This window comes from Ustilaginoidea virens, chromosome 1, assembly GCF_000687475.1.
Source record: "Ustilaginoidea virens chromosome 1, complete sequence".
In the NCBI taxonomy this organism is placed as follows: Eukaryota; Fungi; Ascomycota; class Sordariomycetes; order Hypocreales; family Clavicipitaceae; genus Ustilaginoidea; species Ustilaginoidea virens.
Window position 1 is genome coordinate 3,935,536 of NC_057316.1, and position 18,107 is coordinate 3,953,642.

General features: G+C 50.1%; 5 protein-coding genes across 5 annotated transcripts; 1 reads left to right on the plus strand and 4 right to left on the minus strand.

The window, feature by feature from the left end:
- Positions 1-5,585: 5,585 nt before the first annotated feature.
- Positions 5,586-6,412, plus strand: UV8b_00852 (uncharacterized protein; the record flags this gene model as incomplete). Its single annotated transcript, XM_043138350.1, has 3 exons — positions 5,586-5,620; positions 5,686-5,765; positions 5,934-6,412. The coding sequence occupies 3 exons, from the start codon at positions 5,586-5,588 to the stop codon at positions 6,410-6,412; spliced, it is 594 nt and encodes a 197-aa protein (XP_042994284.1).
- Positions 6,413-6,436: 24 nt separating this feature from the next.
- UV8b_00853 (uncharacterized protein) lies at positions 6,437-7,385 on the minus strand (the record flags this gene model as incomplete). Its single annotated transcript, XM_043138351.1, has 2 exons — positions 6,437-7,167; positions 7,220-7,385. The coding sequence occupies 2 exons, from the start codon at positions 7,383-7,385 to the stop codon at positions 6,437-6,439; spliced, it is 897 nt and encodes a 298-aa protein (XP_042994285.1).
- Positions 7,386-8,141: 756 nt separating this feature from the next.
- Positions 8,142-9,424, minus strand: UV8b_00854 (uncharacterized protein; the record flags this gene model as incomplete). The annotated part of the gene is made up of 2 exons (XM_043138352.1): positions 8,142-9,034; positions 9,100-9,424. 2 exons carry the CDS (start codon positions 9,422-9,424, stop codon positions 8,142-8,144), a joined length of 1,218 nt encoding a protein of 405 aa, XP_042994286.1.
- Positions 9,425-11,724: 2,300 nt separating this feature from the next.
- Positions 11,725-12,462, minus strand: UV8b_00855 (uncharacterized protein; the record flags this gene model as incomplete). Its single annotated transcript, XM_043138353.1, has 2 exons — positions 11,725-12,047; positions 12,243-12,462. 2 exons carry the CDS (start codon positions 12,460-12,462, stop codon positions 11,725-11,727), a joined length of 543 nt encoding a protein of 180 aa, XP_042994287.1.
- A 4,797-nt stretch (positions 12,463-17,259) lies between these two features.
- UV8b_00856 (uncharacterized protein) lies at positions 17,260-17,703 on the minus strand (the record flags this gene model as incomplete). The annotated part of the gene is made up of 2 exons (XM_043138354.1): positions 17,260-17,610; positions 17,665-17,703. The coding sequence occupies 2 exons, from the start codon at positions 17,701-17,703 to the stop codon at positions 17,260-17,262; spliced, it is 390 nt and encodes a 129-aa protein (XP_042994288.1).
- Between the last annotated feature and the right edge of the window lie 404 nt (positions 17,704-18,107).

Genomic DNA, 18,107 nt, shown 5'->3' on the forward strand with positions numbered 1-18,107 from the left:
AGGCCCTATTTCTAGTGGCCTAGAAGGAGACTTTCACAAAGGGCAAAATATAGGTTTAAAGGGGGTATTTAGCAGTAAAGAACCTACTATTTTACTAGATGACCTAGAAAGCATTCCTAACCCTACTAACTCTGCTAACCTTACTAGCATTACTAGCACTAATGCTATACCGGATGACCTAGAAAGCATGCCGGACCCTACTAATTTTACTAGCATTACTAATGCTACCCCAGATAATATTACTAATACTAATGCCACCGTAGATTACCTTCCTAAGTCAGAAGACTTTATAGGCGCCTTTCTAAATAGCAAGCTTTCTAAGACTATTTATATAGATATTTCTGATGGATTTCTTAAATTTATAGAGAGCTTACTACTAACTAATAGCGATAGCAAGCTTTGGTCTAATATTTAACGGCAACGGCTACTAACTTTACTTAAAGAAGCCGGCTTTAATCCTTCTATTAAGTAAGCTATTTTACTAAAAAAGGCCCTATACGGGCTAAAATAAGCACCCTGCAAATAGCAATATCGGCTAAAAGACCTAATTTCTAGTAAAGGTTTCTTATCTTTAGCTTCTGATGCTGCCGTCTTTTATAATAAGCAAACTAGTACTTTTATCGTTACTTATATTAATAATTGCCTATTAGTTAGTCTAAATATAACTTATATCAACCAGCTAAAAAGGAAATTTCATAAGGTTTATACTATAGAAGACCGCGGTCTGGCTTCCTTCTTCCTAGGTGTATAGATTATACGAAATAGGAAGGAAGGTCTATTGTGGCTGCACCAAGCCCAATTTATAGCAGAGGTCTTAGCTAAATTCGGCTTACAGGATACTAAACCTCAGCTAATTCCACTTTAACCAGGGATTCTAAATAAATCTAGTGGAAAAAATCTTAGCCCTACTGATCAGAGCCTTTATTAGAGCCTTACTGGCACTATAATGTGGCTTATAATAATGACTAGGCCCGATCTAGCATTTCCTACCCAATACCTCTCCCGGTTTATATCCAAGGCAACTAATATACATCTAAATACTGCGAAAGGCAGCTTTAGCTACCTTAAAGGCACTAAGAACCTAGCTATTTGCTTTAGTACTACTAAAAGCAACCAACAGCCTATTATAACCGCTTATTCTGATAGCGACTTTGCTGGCTGTAAAGAAACCTCTAAATCTACTGGAGGCTTCTTGACTACTATTAATAGTGGTCCTATTAGCTGGCGTTTTAAGCGAGCCTCTTTAGTAGTGCTATCTACTTTAGAAGCTGAATCTGATGCATTACTTAAGACTATCCGTGAGGTACAGTGGCTTTCTAACCTTTATAAGGAGCTGGAAATTGATATTTTACGCCCTATACCGCTATATTGCGATAACTAGGGCTTCATTTCAAATTCTAACGACCCTAATCAGCATGCTCGCACTAAGCATACACTATTAAAATTCCGGTATATTAGGGAGCAAGCCTAGCTGGGCTTAGTGAAAATTACCTACTTACCTACTAATAGTATGCCTGCTGACAGCCTTACTAAGCCACTGCCGGGCCTTAAATTTACTAGGTTCCGCGAGTTACTAGGTCTTAGGGCCTGCTAACTTATACTAACATACTTTTACTAAGGTTTTTCTTATGTTTTTCCTTAACACTTTTTACTGCATTTTCTTTCCTTATCCTTTACACGATTAGCTTGCTACTACAGTAGCTAATCAGAGGGGGTGTTAAAATCCTATAGTAGCCTACTAGGCTGCTGGCTTAATGCCCTACTGGCTTACTGACCTTCTAGTCCTTATACCGCCTCTTGGACTTACGGTAGTCTTACCAACCTTAGGCCTTTGCCTTTTACCTTAGGATTTTCAGTGGATTATTTACTGTATATCAAGTAAGATAGGCCTTATTAAAAAAAGGTGTGGCATTGCTAAATTAGCGTGGTAGGCCTACTAGTGTGGTGGCGGCCTACTAGTGTAATGGCTAGTCCACTAGTGTGGTGGGTAGTCACTAGCGTGGTGGTTAGTCACTAGCGTGGTGGCTAATTACTAGTGCGGTGGTTAGGGTGGTTGGAAAGGCTGGATATAGTGGGGCTGCTGACGTATTATATACGTGGCATAGCGAGTATTACGGGGAGCTTTCTTACTAGCTACCTTGGATGCCTAGGCCCACCCCTCCTTCGTGTATATATAGGATAGCTTTCCCCCTTCTTTCTAGATAGTAGAAGGGTAGCACAATCGAGTCTGTTAATGCACTATATGCCTCTTAACTTCTTACCTTCCCTGCGTTTTCTGGTTATCTTATATTTGCCTTGCCTTTACACTTGCCCTGCTTTATAGCACTTGTATAGTCTTAGGACTTGGTGAAAAATCTAGTATTTATACTAAGATTAGTTCACAGGTCGCAGACAGTCTTGTGCCATCTAGCTAGCTAGTAAGGCTCTGTTTTTATAGTGACCTTGAGAATTGCAATAACTACTTACCGATTTCTAAATAATAGAAGGAGGCCCTAAATAGCCTTATCGGTAATATTAAAGAAATACCTATTATTAACGACTTTAAATTTATATCATTTAGGAATTTAATTAAAAATATCTTTACTAACGATCTTATTATTAAATAGGCACTAAAGGCATAAAATAAAGCTACTAATAATACCCCTTAATTAATAGAAATTGATCTTAAGGTTATAGACTACCCTAAAGAAGCTATCGCTTAAGCAATATTACCGTCTTTACTATTTTCGCCTAAGCCTAACGATAAACTTAAGCTAATTACTCCCTTTAATAATATATTCTTTATAAAGCTTAAAGAAAATACTTATAATATTTTCGCAGCTTTTATCGCGAAGCCTTTAGCTATAATAGAGGTACTATATATTACGAATATACCTAAGGAGCCGGCGATATAAAAGGAGCTTAAGAAGCACCCTAAATGTAAGGAATTTATCGCTATTATAAAAGAAGAATATTCAAAAGTTATAAATAAAGAGATTAGGTATATTATTTAATAGAATAATTTATCTATTAACCCTAGGATCAAGCTATTAGACCTAAAGTAGGTATTTACCTATAAATAGGACTAAAATAGGTATTTTACCGGTTATAAGGCACGATTATACGTTCGTAGTAATTAATAACCCTATAATCTTTATAATACCTAGGCAGTAGTACTTATAGCATGTATATTTCGGCTTCTTATAGCGTTAATATACTTCTTTAACCTAGAAACGCACTAATATAACTTTATTACGGCTTTTCTTAACGTACTACTTAATGAGACTATCTATTACAAATAACTTAATAGGTTCTACGATAGTTTTATATTTATTAGGTTATTATATGCCCTATATAGGCTTTAAAGGTCTCTACTATTATAGTTTAAAGAGTTATTATAATTCCTATTGCAATAAGGCTTCAAATAGGTCTATAAGGACCCCTATATCTTTATCGATAGCTTCCTTATTATATTCTTCTATATTAATAACCTAATCGTACTATATTATAAGTCACAAATAGAGGTATTTAAGTCGTTCTATACAGTATTAATAGTAGCATTTAAGATTAAAGATCTCGGCGAGCTATAGTAGTTCCTAGCAATTAAGGTTATTCGCAATCGTATAGCCGGAAAATTATAACTTATATAAAGGGCTTACTTCGATAAGCTAGCGATAAAATATAACCTTACTGCATTTAACGATGCTAAAGACCGCCTTTTAGAATACCTACTATATACTATAAGACTTAAGGTATTCGATAGGATAGCTAAACTATATAATATAAAGTAATACCAATCGATAGTGGGCTTATTAGTATATCCGATTATAATTATAAGGCCTAAACTAGGCTATATTGGATTGTAGCTATTAAGATTCCTTTAAAATCTAGGTCTAGACTATTTATAAGCCATAAGGAAGGCACTCGATTATAGCTATATATAGAAGAATACCGCGATAGAGTTCTAGGCTAATATAGTAAAAATAGAGGCATTTTCTAATACTTCCTATACCGACGATATTATAACGCGATAAAGCAATTAGGGCTATATAATTAAGCTCTTTAGCGGCCCGATTGTATATAAATCAGGTTAATAGGATATTATTACGATATCGTTAATAGAGATAGAGCTTCTTACGATATCTTATATAGCAAAAGAGGTTATCGCCTTTAAGAGATTATATAAAGAAGTTAGGCTCTAATTATATACTAATATCCCTATAATTCAATACGATAATATCTAGACTATTCGCCTATTGAAGGAGGAATTCTTTAAGCTTATAATATAGCTTCATTATATAGATATTTATCACTATTAGTTGCGCTAAAAGGTTTAGAAAGGAATAATCGATATTATATAGGTTCCAACGGGCAATATAGTTGCTAACGGTTTCATAAAGCCCCTAATAGGCTAGAAATTTAAAATCTTCTACCGGTAGTTTAAGCTTATTATTTTGAAAGGATCCTATGACGCTAAACCGCAGTCTTATAATATTGATTTTAGTAATAAGGAAGAGCCTCATAAGGATCAAAAGATGCTTTAAAAAATCAGATTGAAAGGGGCTTTTTAATAGCTACACTTATTTCCTATGAAAAATTAGAATCTACGGTTTATTATTGTTTTCTTACTTTGTATATATACTATTGGGCTAATTTACCCCTATACAGGTAGCCTATTCAATAATGGCACCGTTATTTTATGCATATCGTCTTAAGTGGATTAATATTTCTACTTATTATCTTGCTTTATACTAAGTTTAGCTATATGGTAGGATATCCTAGAGAAAGCATATCCTAAGGGGGTGTGTTAGAGGGAAATTGGCTTATCTGTAATGTAGATATCGGTTATATCCGAGGTTGGATATACTGAATTCCCTTTAGATTAGTAAGCCCTTAGGGGTACCCCCTATCCTACTATAAATAGCTGGGAACATAAGTCTCTTAGAGAAGACTTGGTTCCTTCAATCAAGCATTATCGCATTTTCCCTGTGCATTCTGACAATTATACCGCCGACAATTTTCTCTTTGGCGTCCAGCAGGACGCACAGCACTGTAAATGATTGGCTGGCGCAGAGCAGCGGTGACTCCCAGCCTGGCGGGTTCCCACGGTGGTGGTGGTGGTGGTGGTGGTGGTGTCTGGGCGCTTTTGAATAGAAGCCAACAAACCTTGATGAACTCGAGGTTTGCGGCCGTGGCTAACCAGCCGCTGTTGGATTGTGGGGAGTCGGCCCCCTGGCCACTTCCCGGCTGCCGCTTCCAGATCCGTCTATGGAACCTGCTTGTTCGTTCTACCAGACCACCATCAGACCAGCTTGAGGCTATGGCTCCTGCGGCCTTCGCGCTGTTTTCTTTGCGTTGCGGCCTCCCTAGGCATTCTCTTTGCCTCCACGTCCGCCCGGTCGCTTGATCGCACGTCCACGCCGACATCGAGATACGCAAGCAGAGCAAGTCTTCTGCAACAAGGCTCTCTGGAGTAGGCCAGGAGTTGAGGTCATTGGCACGGGGAAGCAGAGGCGGGATGGAGCAACAGGACTCCCGTTAGTTGCCGAGTGGTGGAGGCCGCTGGGCCGAGTGTATCCTCCCTCTCCCCTCCCGAGCCTTGTTCAATGCTTTCAACAAATGCACTCGGGCGCTACGCTATGTACACATGTGTGCCCAAAGGTGCGATTGAACCGCTTGAACGCGCCTGGCTGACCAACCAAACAGAACCATGACTGCCAAGCCCATTATGCCAGTCGAATTTACGGCTGGAATGGACGAGGCTCACGCGAAGATGGTTGGGTACAGTAAGCACCAGTCTGCGTCGGACCAAGGCGCTTCATGAAACGCCATCAGGGCGCGTGAATCCTTGTTTGACATCTTTGGTCCCGAGCACGAGCACGTACGTACGGCTCTATTAAAGTATAAACGCCTTCTCTAGTCCTCCTCATCACATCCAGACGCCATCTAATCAGTTCGAACTGGAATCTCCGCCCGCCCGAGTTCTCGCCCAATCATGCCCAAGACCAAGTTCAAGATCTACATTGCTGTACAAAAAGGAGACCCCGTGGACTTCTCGAAATACAGGCACACTGGCATCTGGTGTGTACCCGAGGATGGCTCGTCGCATTACTACTACCATGTGAAGGGTTTGACTGGCGAGTTCATCTTCGAGCGGCGAAAAAATTTCGACCCAACAGCTTCGAGAACCTTCGCCAAGAGAGTCAAGGTTGGAACGACGAGGCATTCACTGACTCCTTCTGAGCTTGCAATCCAGATGGAGTCGGTCCCGGTGGCAAACAATGATCCCGAATTCAATTGCCAGCAGTGGGTCGATTACGCCCTGAGGGCGCTCTGTCACGCGAATTATCTGACGGCGGAGCAATACAGCGCCGGCCTAAATGAGATGCTCGACGCGGCAATGGAGGCTAAAGATGAGAGCTCGGCATATTGAGGCTTTCATATTTCTCATAATACACTACGAATCCTGCCACTTGGTAATAGCAATGTAATCAACCAGTTCATCGTGATACAGCTGCGGGAAAATGTCTTGCGCATACTGCTTCCAGTCCTTGTCCGCGGTGCGGTGGAAAAACTTGACGTACTCCCAATATTCGGGATACCATCCGCTGTCCTCCCAGTCCACAAGACCGGTGATCCTTCCGTCTTGAACCAGAATGTTCCTTGGCGTGAGATCGCAGTGGGAGAGGACGATGCGATGATTCGTTCCAAGTCGGCTCGAAAACGCCTCCCGCACAAGTGGCGGTATTTGCTTGTGAAGGGACGACAGCAGAAACTCGTTGAATCCTCCTTCATCGCGACACGGCGCAGAATGGTACGTGAAGTACAGCCTCGTGTCGCGTATTTCCGTGCCGTCACAAGCACCGATGAGGTGGGGCGGAGGAACCACGGATCTCATCTTTTCCACGATTTCTCGAAGCTGGCGAGCAAGGTCCTTTCTCTGCGCGGCGCACATGTCGGGCCACAGCTTATCAAGGGATTGGCCCTCGATGTAGTCCATGCGTATGCGGCTCTCACCGTTCGAGGCTGTATGCACATCGTGCACGGAAGGGGCTGGTATCCCAGCCCGACTGGCGACCTTGAGCGCCTCCGCTTCTCCGACAGCTATTCGCCTCCCAGACTTGATGACAGTATTATCAGGCTGTAGGACAACCCTGCGATTGAAGAGCTTGTGCAATATTACCGCGCCTACTTCACGTCAGCGGGGCCCAAAAAAAACCGTCGTTGGGATGTAATCAACCTGGCTCGACCTCGTCTTCAGACTCAGATTCATCAGAGGACTTCGCCTGCCCTCTGGCTTTTCTCCTTTCCCTAAGAGCAGCACTGTAAAGCGACTCGCCCGGCTGCTTGCCCCGCGAGCGCGATACAGCATAGGTCGCTGACGTCGACAGATTTTCGCTTTCCATGGCATCGGTAGCTGACACTTTCCAGCAGATGGACGGAGGAAAGTCTGTCTGAGACGTGAAGACGTGACATTAATTGCAAGCGAGCGCGAGAAATAGCACATCACGGGTTTGCTACCACCGCAGCTTCTATTCGACCGCTCTCACTCAGGAGAGGAAGCTCTGGTTCGGTGACGGCAAGGAGGGGCGACGAGCTTGGTATTCCGAAGGCAGAGAGAGATTAGTAAGCCGGAGAAAATGTGGGGTCAAACTCCCAGCCCCTTATTCGGCGTCACATTTGTTCCTTCTTTGGCCCCACCCAACCAACATACCTTCGCATGTCGTCAAATGCTCCATTTTCGGTGCCGAATTATTCGTCGACCCAACCTGGTTGTGCACATTTGCCAGCAGCCATCCGCAGTTAATTATTATTATTATTTATGTTGCCGAGGTAGCAGCGTGGGCGCTTGGCACGAGCGCATGAGGACGTCACTCTTCTATTGGTGCTCAGACAGATCTCAAGAGTAGCTCAGTCCATCTCTCGTACCCGTTTCTTCTGACCCTGTCTTGCAGCCCAACACGCAGAGTGGGTTTGCCCGGCGCAGTAGAAAGCGTTCAGCATCAGCAACTCGATTCGCTCCCGAAACTGCGACTGCAGGCTCAAAAGGTTTGCCGTTGTAGCTCCGCCCGTGGCCATTTCCAGGCGTCCTTGACCCTGTGGAAAGCTTGACAAGATCGTTTTTTTTTTTTTTTTTGCGCTCGAAATCGCCCATGCCTGTTCTAGGAATCGGGCTTGGCCGGCTCTGCCAAGTAGCCCTGCAATCGCCACAGTAAAAGATGCAATCGTGTTATCGCTTTGCTCTTCAACTGCCGCAGCACCACGATGTCGTGCTGGCGGAAAACGGGACATGAAGATCTCAGTCGTTCGAGCTGGGTCTCTCCCAGAAGCCAGCGCAGGTCGTGGACCGCAATCTTCTGGCCAAACCTTGCCTCCTCCTGATCTACTGTAGCGTATGGTCGCCTCCCGGCACCCTCGGCGCATGACAGCCACAACACGCACCCCCCGCTGTGGACGGTTGCCACTTGGTCCCAGCTCTGGCACGGCTGAACAAGCGCCAGCTCGCCCCTGTTTTCGAGCGCAGAGTTCGCAATCAGGGCGTCGGTTGCGTGACGACGCATCATTTGAAGGAGCACGTCGTCCATGTCGCTGCGCCATACAGCGGAGCGGATGTGAGGTGGCACGGCCATGCCATTGCGGAAGGCCCCCAGCAATGCCGCGTATTTCCTGTTGCGGCCCCCTATTTTTTCCATGACTGATCTCCGAGACAAGGCGTACGAGGTGATGGGGCTTCTTCTGCGAGGCTGGGCCGAGACGGTGGAACTGCCCGTCTCGCTGACGGGTCGCTCGGTTGGCGACGACGATGGCCCGTGCAGGGCATCGGCATCGGCAGCAGAAACGGCATCGGCATCGGCAACGCCTACGCCTACGCCGTCTTTGCTCGAATCACGCTGCGAGCCGTCTTCGTGGCAGTCCTCAAAGGCCAGGGGACCTGGTGCCCACCATACCGAGTCGCCTGACGGGTGCTTGACCAGCTCAAAGTCTTGCAGAAAGTATCGCGGGATCTTCAGGCTCGTGATGGGGCATTTGCGCATCGGCGTCGCCAGTGCCTGGGCTTCGAGAAACAGCGTCAGCTACCTCAACCACGGGGCCGCGAGGCGCGGGAAAGCCTCCCATTACCGTAAGGGTTCATGGCCAGCTTCTTTCTGAACCTGCCCGTGGGTTTGCCCGGGCCGAGCTTTCGCGGCCGTCGCCGGGCCTTGATCCAGCAGGGATCGAACAAGGGCGAGATGGGTAAGTCGCCGGCTGCAGTCGATACCGTGCCCGAGCCTGCGTGTAGAGCCACGCCGGTGCAGCTGTGGCTGTCCTTGATGCCCGCCTCCACCTTGGCACGAAGCGCATCGGTGGTGAGCGCATCTCTGCTCCAGGAATTCCATCTCCGTGGCTGGGAGCCGAGGCCCGCCGAAAGCAACGGGTTCGGTCGAGACGACAGCCTCGCGATCATGATGCAGGCTCCCCGCTCGGCGACTGCTGCAGGATCAAGGGCTGGCTAGTGGTGCAACGAAACGGCGTCACAGATCATTGCTGGTCCGGATTCGGGACGCGTGTCGACGTGCAGAAAGCTACATGTATGTGTGTACGGGGGAGGTTTGACGACAACGCTGCCCACTGTAGTCGAAAGTTGCAACGCAAAAAATTGGCTGGGGTACATGCTCCCCCACAAATCTGCATATCCAGAAACGGTTAAGTGCAAAAGAAGGAGCCATGTGCTTGTAGCGATTTACCGTAAAACCGGGAAATAGAACACCAGGTGGTTTACTTGGGTACTGAATTGATTCACATGACTGGAAGTTACTGGGCAACGCCTTAGGGGGAGCGTCTTTAGCATATATTTTGCACTTTTGTTCTCCGAACACTTGGACGTTCTTCTGTCGACAGGTACGCAGACGCAGAGGCGCTACGCTACACCCACTGCACATAGAGCGCATATGCAGCGCGCACAGCGCGTCTACAGACAACATGAAGGCAGCGGACTATGTACAGTACGGAGTACCGTGCCGGTATACATATTGCTGGTAGCAGCGTGGAGCACCTCCACAAGTCAGGTTAGTAAGTGGGGCACCACTGTTACGAGTTGAGCATTGCATTGCGCAAGAATAGTACAGGCTGGACACGTGTCTGTCTACATTAAGATGGTCGTAATGTAGAAAGAGCGAAGGGTCAAAAAAAAAAAGAAAAGAAGAAAGAAAATAAAGAAGAAGAAGGCAAAGGCAGTGTTGGGGGCCGACCCTGTAGCGCCTGCAAACGAGCCGTCAATAGCATCCCTTTGACTGTGTTAAGGTGCAGCTTTTGTAACGGACCAGGGTTTAAGCCAATAGAAAACCGTAGTTTAAAGGGTACATTAGCAGCCTAGTAAATAGTATAAGGGTATAAGTACCAGCAATTTCCAGACTTACAAAGAGCTACATCGCACTTATGGCACCTGTAGGCCCGGTACATAGCGCTGTGAGGCTATTCCCACTATATTAAGCTGTCAATTTAGCAGTGATAAAGGCAGATATAAAAGGCGTTATCACTAACTCTTTAGATGTTACTTATTGGCTTTATTAGAAATGCCAGAATTCCTAGTATAAGGATTTCAGTGATAAAGGTTTGGTGACTAGGCCAGTTGCCAAGAGGGTACCTAGTAGGTATTTAGCAAAGAGTGGGTCCGATACAAAAGCTGCACCTTAACACAGCCAAAGGGATGCATTGCTTCCTCAGCCACAAAGCCATAGGCCCAGCCCCTTGCAGGGACGCAGCACGGCGAGGCGTGCTGCGGAGTACATTGACAGGCTCCAGTGGGGTGCTGGTGCCGCACTCGGAGCCTTCCGTAGGTAGGTGGTAGGTGCCCGAATACGAGTACAGAGTACTTGGGCAACGGTCATTGCATTGGCAGCTTGGGCCGCCTATTGAATTTTGTCCCTGTCTCTGCCACGAACTCGCGGTGGGGTGGCTGCACGGCTTTCATCGGCATCCCGTGATCCAAGCTTGACGCAGCCAGACTCAGCCGCCGCCGGACATGCAAGACATACAAGCAACACACAAACACCCCAGCCTGGGACGTGAGGCTCTCAACCATCAGCTCTCTTCGCGATCCCCGCCGAACACAGCCCAAAGCTGCGCATCCACGCTACCCGGCGAACCGAACGGCAAGGCCGCGCTGCGCTGTGGCTTCTTTTTCACAGTAAGCCGGACGCAGGTAGGTCCCGCGCCAGCACGGGCCCTTCCGTCGCCTCGGTGCGCCCATTCCCTGCCCACTTTGCCGCGCGAACAACGGAGTACGTACCTACCGCCGACCGTCGCATGATTCATCACTTGCCAGCTTATGTCTCAGGTGGTTGGCGCGGTCTGTAAGCGAAAGTTTTTAGTGCGGAGGTGCGGGCACGGTCTTGGCGACTAAAGATCATGGGCTGGGGCTGCAAAGAGGTGAAGTACTGTGAGGAGTACGGAGTACCGCAGTGTGTGTGGCTAAGCCTACTCTCGGTTACTCTCGGGACACACGGAGCAATTTGACGGAGTCGTATTACCATTAATCCACATTACTGTTTCTAATTGTATCCCAAGTTTAGAAAAAAAATATAAAAAAAAAAAAAAAGCTCCGACTAGTAGGTACACAGCCCAGTCCCTAATCGAAACCATTCAAGTTCATCCCGTTTTTTCCCCCTTCGCCTTTCCCAATGCTGCCGGGCAAACTCAAGACGTGGATACGGGTGCCTGACCCCCAGCGATTCCTTGCTCGGCAAGGAGCCGTCATAGGGCATCTTACAGAGCGAGGGCGCCCAGGGCCAGCATGACGAGGCCACCAACGGGGCCGAGGCCAGCGGCGCCGGCAGTGACGGGGGCCGAGGTGGTGGGGGCAGTGCCGTTGGTAGGGACGGTGGGCTTGGTGACAACGGTGGTGGGGCAGACGGTGCCGACAGAGCTGGCAGCGGCAGCGGTGGTGGTGGTGGCGGTAGCAGCAGCAGAGCTGGAGGCAGCCGCAGAGCTGGAGGCAGCCGCAGAGCTCACGGCGGCGGCGGCGGAAGAGGCCGCGGGAGCAGAGGCCGCGGCAGCGCAGGCCTTCTGGACGGCAGGGAGGACCTGGGCTACAGTCGAGAAAGCTTGGTCAGACGATTCAGGGAGAAAAGAAGAGAAGAACGAAGAAAAAAGATGCACGGAAGTGACTCGGCGTAGGGCTGCGGGTCTGGGTCGAACCGCAACCGCAACCGCAACCGCAACCGGGCAGCCGTGCAACCGCGGCATCACCGCACTCTCCGTCTCGGCGGGGGAAAACAACTTACAGACAGCAACGTCGGCACCGCAGCTGGCAATGACGCAGGAGGTAGCGTCGCCCTGGACGGCAGCAAAGTTGGTCTTCTCGCAGACGCAGGCATAGTCGGTGACGGAGCACTTGGTCACCTTCTTGACCGAGTTGTCAAGGCAGGTCTGGGCGCACGAGGGGATACCAGTCTGGGCCGAGACCAGAGCGGCCATGGCAGCGGCAACAGCGACGAACTTCATCTTGAATGAATAGGGGTTGACGGGTGGTTGGAACGGGAGTGGCAGCGAACAAAGGTAAACGAGGGAAGGGCAGGACGAGCGAAGTACCAAGCGAATGAACGGAGCGCAACACAGAGCCAGAATCTTTTTGGAACCAGAGGGGACGACGGGCCTGCCTGGGTTTAAGTAGATGCCAGAGACCTGCTTCTTCGGGTATGGCAAATGCTGTTCCTGTTTTGAAGGAGAACCAAAAGTCCCCTCGGGGAACATCGTTCCCCCTTCCAAGTTCCATCCACACGAGCCCCGCCCCTTTTCCCACCCACCATCAGCATCCAACCAGAGTTTGGCAAGCCCCCTTGGGGCGTCTGGGCAACCAGGATGTAGCCGCTCCTCCTCCGTCCGTCAGTCCGTCCGTCTGTCAAGTTCTGCTTGGGACAGAGTCGGTAGTCGGCCGGGAGGGCTGTGGCAGTGTGGGCGGTGGCGTTGCTAGGAAAAAGCCATCTCTGACGGAAGTTTGCGCCAAGATCTGACAGGCCAGGCCGGGGCGGGGCGGGGCGGGGCGGGGCGGGGCGGGGCGGGGCAAGCGAGCGGGTTCCAAGGAGCCAAGGTTCCAAAGTTGCGACTTGCAAAAGTTACGCAGCTTGGTTGCGCGCCCGACAGGGGGGGGGGAGAAGGGGGGGGGGGCGGATCAAAGTCGTCAGCGCCATGATCCATCGACGGTGTGGGCCGGCCCTAAAGACCAGAATGGGGCAGGCGTCGGACGGTGGCTTTTGTTAAGCTCTGCTCGTGCGTGCATGCCGGCTCATCCAAGCGTCTGGACACCCTGTTGGGTTGGGGAAAAACAGGGGGCAAGTCGGCAAAGATGCAAATTTCGTACCATGAAAGATTGTCGGTTCAAGGACTGGAAGGTTCTGGGAAACAGAACGCCCAGACGCCGCGGACTCCGCACCCATTCGGAACTTGGCTTGAAAGTGGGGTGGCGGTGGTGGTGGCGCCGTGTGGGGGTGCCACTCTGCGGGGTGTGCAATTTGCTTTCTTTTTCTTTCTTTCTTTTTCTTTTTTTTTTTTTTTTGTTTTTATTTTTGATTTGTTTTTCCCACTTGATCTGCGCGCAGTGTTCGGAGTACTCCGTAGTCGCAGACATTTCGCGGCCTGGTTGGTCCTTCCTTGTTCCGTTCCCCTTCGCTTCCATCCCCTCCTTGGCCCAGTTGCAGACATGGTTTGATTGTCTGGTCATCACCGACCAACCGATTGGTCTTGGCTGACCTTTAGATCGGGATTGGACTCGATAATCCCATCTGGCTCTGCAGCTCGAATCAAAGACCTCGATTGGAGCAATGGTAATTGAGACTATTGGTTGCTTTCCGCACGGCGTGGCGCCTGGCCTGGCTGGCATCAAAAAACATGCACCATTATGTAAACCTAATTTGACCATTTGACCCAACTGCGCGTGTTTCTCTGCTCCGCAAAATCATATGGCCGTGTGGGCTGATTCTTGCGGATCCGTCGGCTGAGGTGAAAGTGGGAGAAACCCGATGCCTGGGAATTGAAGCCGGCGAGAGGACTTGCTGTCTCTATCTGGGCATACATTTGTATTAGAAGAGGGAAGCCTGGCCGTGCATTTGCTCATGAAGCAAAAGAGCACCCGAAAAAAAAATAAAAATAAAAATAAAATAAATAAAAACAAGTAAAATAAATAATAAAAAAGGAGAGAGAGAGAGAGAGAGAGGGCAGGAATCCTGTTTGGCAGCTAGCTGCTCTGCGCCCCCCCGACTTGCGACTTGCGACTTGCGTCACTGGCTGTGGCTGAGTCTTACCGGAAAAAGCGGCTGGGGCGCAGCTGACTTTTTGCCACTTCTTTGTTATGGCTGACGACTTTTTGCACTCTGCGGAAAACTTCCGATGGCAGGAGTTGCCCTTGATTACGCAACCGAAAGCAATTTGGAAAACAACACCACCAGCCCGTTTCTCACATGTTTTTTTTTCCTTGTTTATTTAGAAAAAAACTCTTCTTCGGCCCCCAGTCGCACCAACCGAGTTATGGTGCGTCGCGGCTGTCAAAGCAGGTCTAGCCAGGGGCAGGCAGAGGCAGACCCAGCCATGGCTCAAAAATTTTCTCGCCAGCCCTGCGAGCCTGCCGACGCACCGAAGCTACCTTGAGCCGCCTCTGCGCGACTCGGGCAGGCCTTTTTTTGCAAAGCTGAAGCAGGGCCATCGCACCTGCCTGCCAACCTGGAAGCTGACCCCTTGGGTGGTGATTCCCTGGAAGCGATCAACAGAGGTGCGTGGTACTACATGTAGGTACCTGCCCAAAATGTGCGCGCGCTTTCCGTCCTGGGATGGACCGTCCGCACCCCCGGAGCTGGAGAGGCATATCGGGAAGGTGCGCAGGTGTGGCGAGGGAAGGCTTTGCCCAAAGCGGCAGACTCGGCGCGTCTGAAACGCCCGCTCCCTCGATCTTTTGTGCTGCGTAACTTGAGACTGCGTTATCCAATTGTCTCGTTCATTGTCCAAGCAGGAGTTTGGCAGATGCTTGCCGTGGTTTGAATCGAAAGCCGGACGAAAAGGGCCGCAATGAGTTCTCCACGGCTGGAAAGTTGGCCGAGGTGCCGTCCCTCGCGGCGTCATTCTGCATACGGAGTACAGTGCCACACACCTGGTTTCTCCAACAACCCGTGCCTCGCATGGGCATGAGCCATGAGCCATGAGCCATGAGCCATGAGCCATGAGCCATAAACGGCAGCTCAACGACTCCCTTATGCGCCTGATTCGTTTCAGCTGCCAAAGAAAAGCCTTCATGTTACCTACCTCTCCAAGGTGCGATGCCTGGGCCCATGTCGCAGTAAGAACAGGGGGAAAGTGGGACCCAACTCCCTCTGACCTTCTTCTCAGCCGTCATCAGCAAGTCAAGTCTGCCGCCTATCGATGATTGAATCAATTTCAATCCTCGTGCTGCGCGTCGCCATGCTTTCCAATGGCATCGCCGGCCCGTCAATTGCCACAGTCCGCGTCATAATGGAACCCTCTACATCACAAGGTCACAAGGCCCTTCCTCAGCCTTGGCAACCTCAAGGCCGCCGTTAGCCCTACCGCCCTTGGCATCGGGTTTGGCGCGGTTATTCACAAAACTTTTCCAAACGCCAAGAAACCCACCCCCCTCCCCCCCCCCTAACCCTCCCCCGAGGATCGAGCTACGATGCTGCCAGGGGCGTCGGCACGTCGCCAAACACGACCCAAACGCACAAAGCAACCGGCCGCGGGACTTGACAAGCTTCTAGATGACCGAGCACTCCCTTGTCGGCTCATGGTAACGGTCAACAAGGGTGCTGGCAGCCTTCAGCGCGCTAATCGCTCCCCAATCTGTCATCATGACAACCACGAGCTCGACGCCTTGGCCCCATGCACAAGTCTGCAACGCCAAGATTGCCACGCTCGATGCAGAGATGATCGTTTTTCACAGCAGCAGTATATATCTCCGCCATGAAAACCCCGAGACGGTCCGAGGCATCACCCGGCACGACACGACATGCACATCTTGATCGGACGGCACAATGATCGCGTCCAAATGCAAAGCAGGGCTTCCCCACAGCGAGCTGGCGTGTGCTGCAAGCCTGGGGCGCTTCCCAGCTCAGGCTGTCCGTTGTACGCCAAACCGCGGGATTGATGTCGGAGGAAGACATGACCCGCTGCTTTGTCGTGGCGTCTGCAAATTGCCCATCAGCAGGCCACGAGCAGGCGCCCCGACTTGTCCACAAGCAAGCTATAACTTGGCGGATAATGCCCCCGCATCGCGACTTTCCGAGCGTCCTCGGCAGATGGAAAGCTTCGGGGGCTCAGGCAACACCAAGCCCCTGCGGATGGTGCCGCCAGTACTGAGCTTGGTTGCTGCCTGGCGTTGCCGTCCTTGTTCGGTTGAACTTGGGCAGCTTCGCAGCGGATCCTGCAGCGGTGATGCTACAGCGGTGATGCTACAGCGGTGATGCTACAGCGGTGATGCTACAGCGGTCTGAGGCAGTTTCGCGCCTTCTGGCGTTGTGTGCTACATATGTATATCATGGACGTCCCTTGCACGGCTGCTACTCTTGAGTCGCAGCAGCCGGTCGACATGTCGCCTTGTTGTCAGCGCCAGACGTCGTGCTAGTCATTAGCAGCCTGTTGGCAGCCTGTTGGCAGCCTGCTGCCTCGTGGAATCTTGCTGCAGTAGGAAGACCGCGGCTATTGCCGCACCGGAGAACACGCGTCAAATCTCGGGAGCCGCGTCGCGCCTTGGTATCCCGCCAGGAGCACCAGCCGACGCAGCCGACGCCCGCTGGCGGCAGCAGAATTCCCCGGTCAAACGATGCAAGAGACAAATCATGCTGCTAGAAAATTCGCACGTCTGTAATGACGAATGGCTGCTTTCCCCTTTGACAAGTGTAGTTTCAGCACATGTTTATAAATAACCTCGTCGAGTGCAACATCTACAGTATGCACGTTCTTGCTTCCACCCTGTCATGTCAAACCTGGCGGCCTTTTCCGGAAAATTCCTCCCTCTACTTCTACCGATACAAGCACCTGGCAGACCACAACCTCCACCGTGGGAAATGTATTACCTCGGCCGATTTCGCACAAAACACGGCACAGAGACCCGTGTGAGCTCTATAGGGTACGTTGCGCCCTGAACCCAATGTCCCGAACAGGCTAGCCTCGGGACAGCGGGTGCTTCCAGAAAAAGAAGACGGCAGTTGCAAAGCTTAAATCAAAAGCCCTATCCGTCTACCCCAAACCACCGTTTCCAAACCTCTGAACGTACGCAACACCCCCCTTTTGAAACAAGTTCTAGATATAATTGTCCAGCTTCTTCGCAAGTACGGTCAAGAATTGCTTGAGCTTGTCCGCCGGGATCGGAGGTTTTGCTGTTTTGCACAAGCTGAAGAAATTCTCCAAGACGGCGCCGGTTTTCTGCTCCGACTCCTTCTTCAAGTACGCCAGCAGGCTTACGGCGTACTCTCCGGCGACATAGTCAGGGTCGGGGGGGTCGCACACGAAGCCGCAGCTGTCGTCCATCAATACCCCCCAGCCCTCGTGGACGCGGCGGCTAAAGCCGTCTCGGATAGAGCTATCTGGCGAGAGAGAGATAGAGGCCGCCTCGAAGAGATAGACTTTGTAGACTGTCTTCTCGGTGGCCGGCTATGGTATGAAAGTTCCGTCGGAGAAAGCTGAGCCAAGATTTGCAAAGGCCACCGTGAGAAGCAGGGCCTTGGTTCCGGGAAAGGCGACCATGGTGGGCTGGCTTGGCTGTATGTGATGTGGCCCGATCTTGTTGATTTTCCCGCACGTATTATGAACCGGGTTTCGTGTGACCAGTGCTTGTTACCACATGGCCGGGAGTAATGCCTCGCATTTAAAAGAGAGGCAATCAAACGCAAAGGGACGCTCGAGTTGAGAATATCGGCCGCCTACCTGGAGCTATTACTCTCTTCGATATGACCATGACTCGTGCTAGTGCCATCTTGCTCTGGCAGAGCCGACGCTGATCGGGCAAAGTGCCTGCGAGGAATTTCAAGATACGTATATCGCGCTAAGTTGCTTTGGTAAGAGCCGACGCTGCTCGGGCAAAGTGCCGGCGACACCCTTTCGAAACCACGTCCTACATATGTTTGATTGTCTGACTTGCCTACACTACA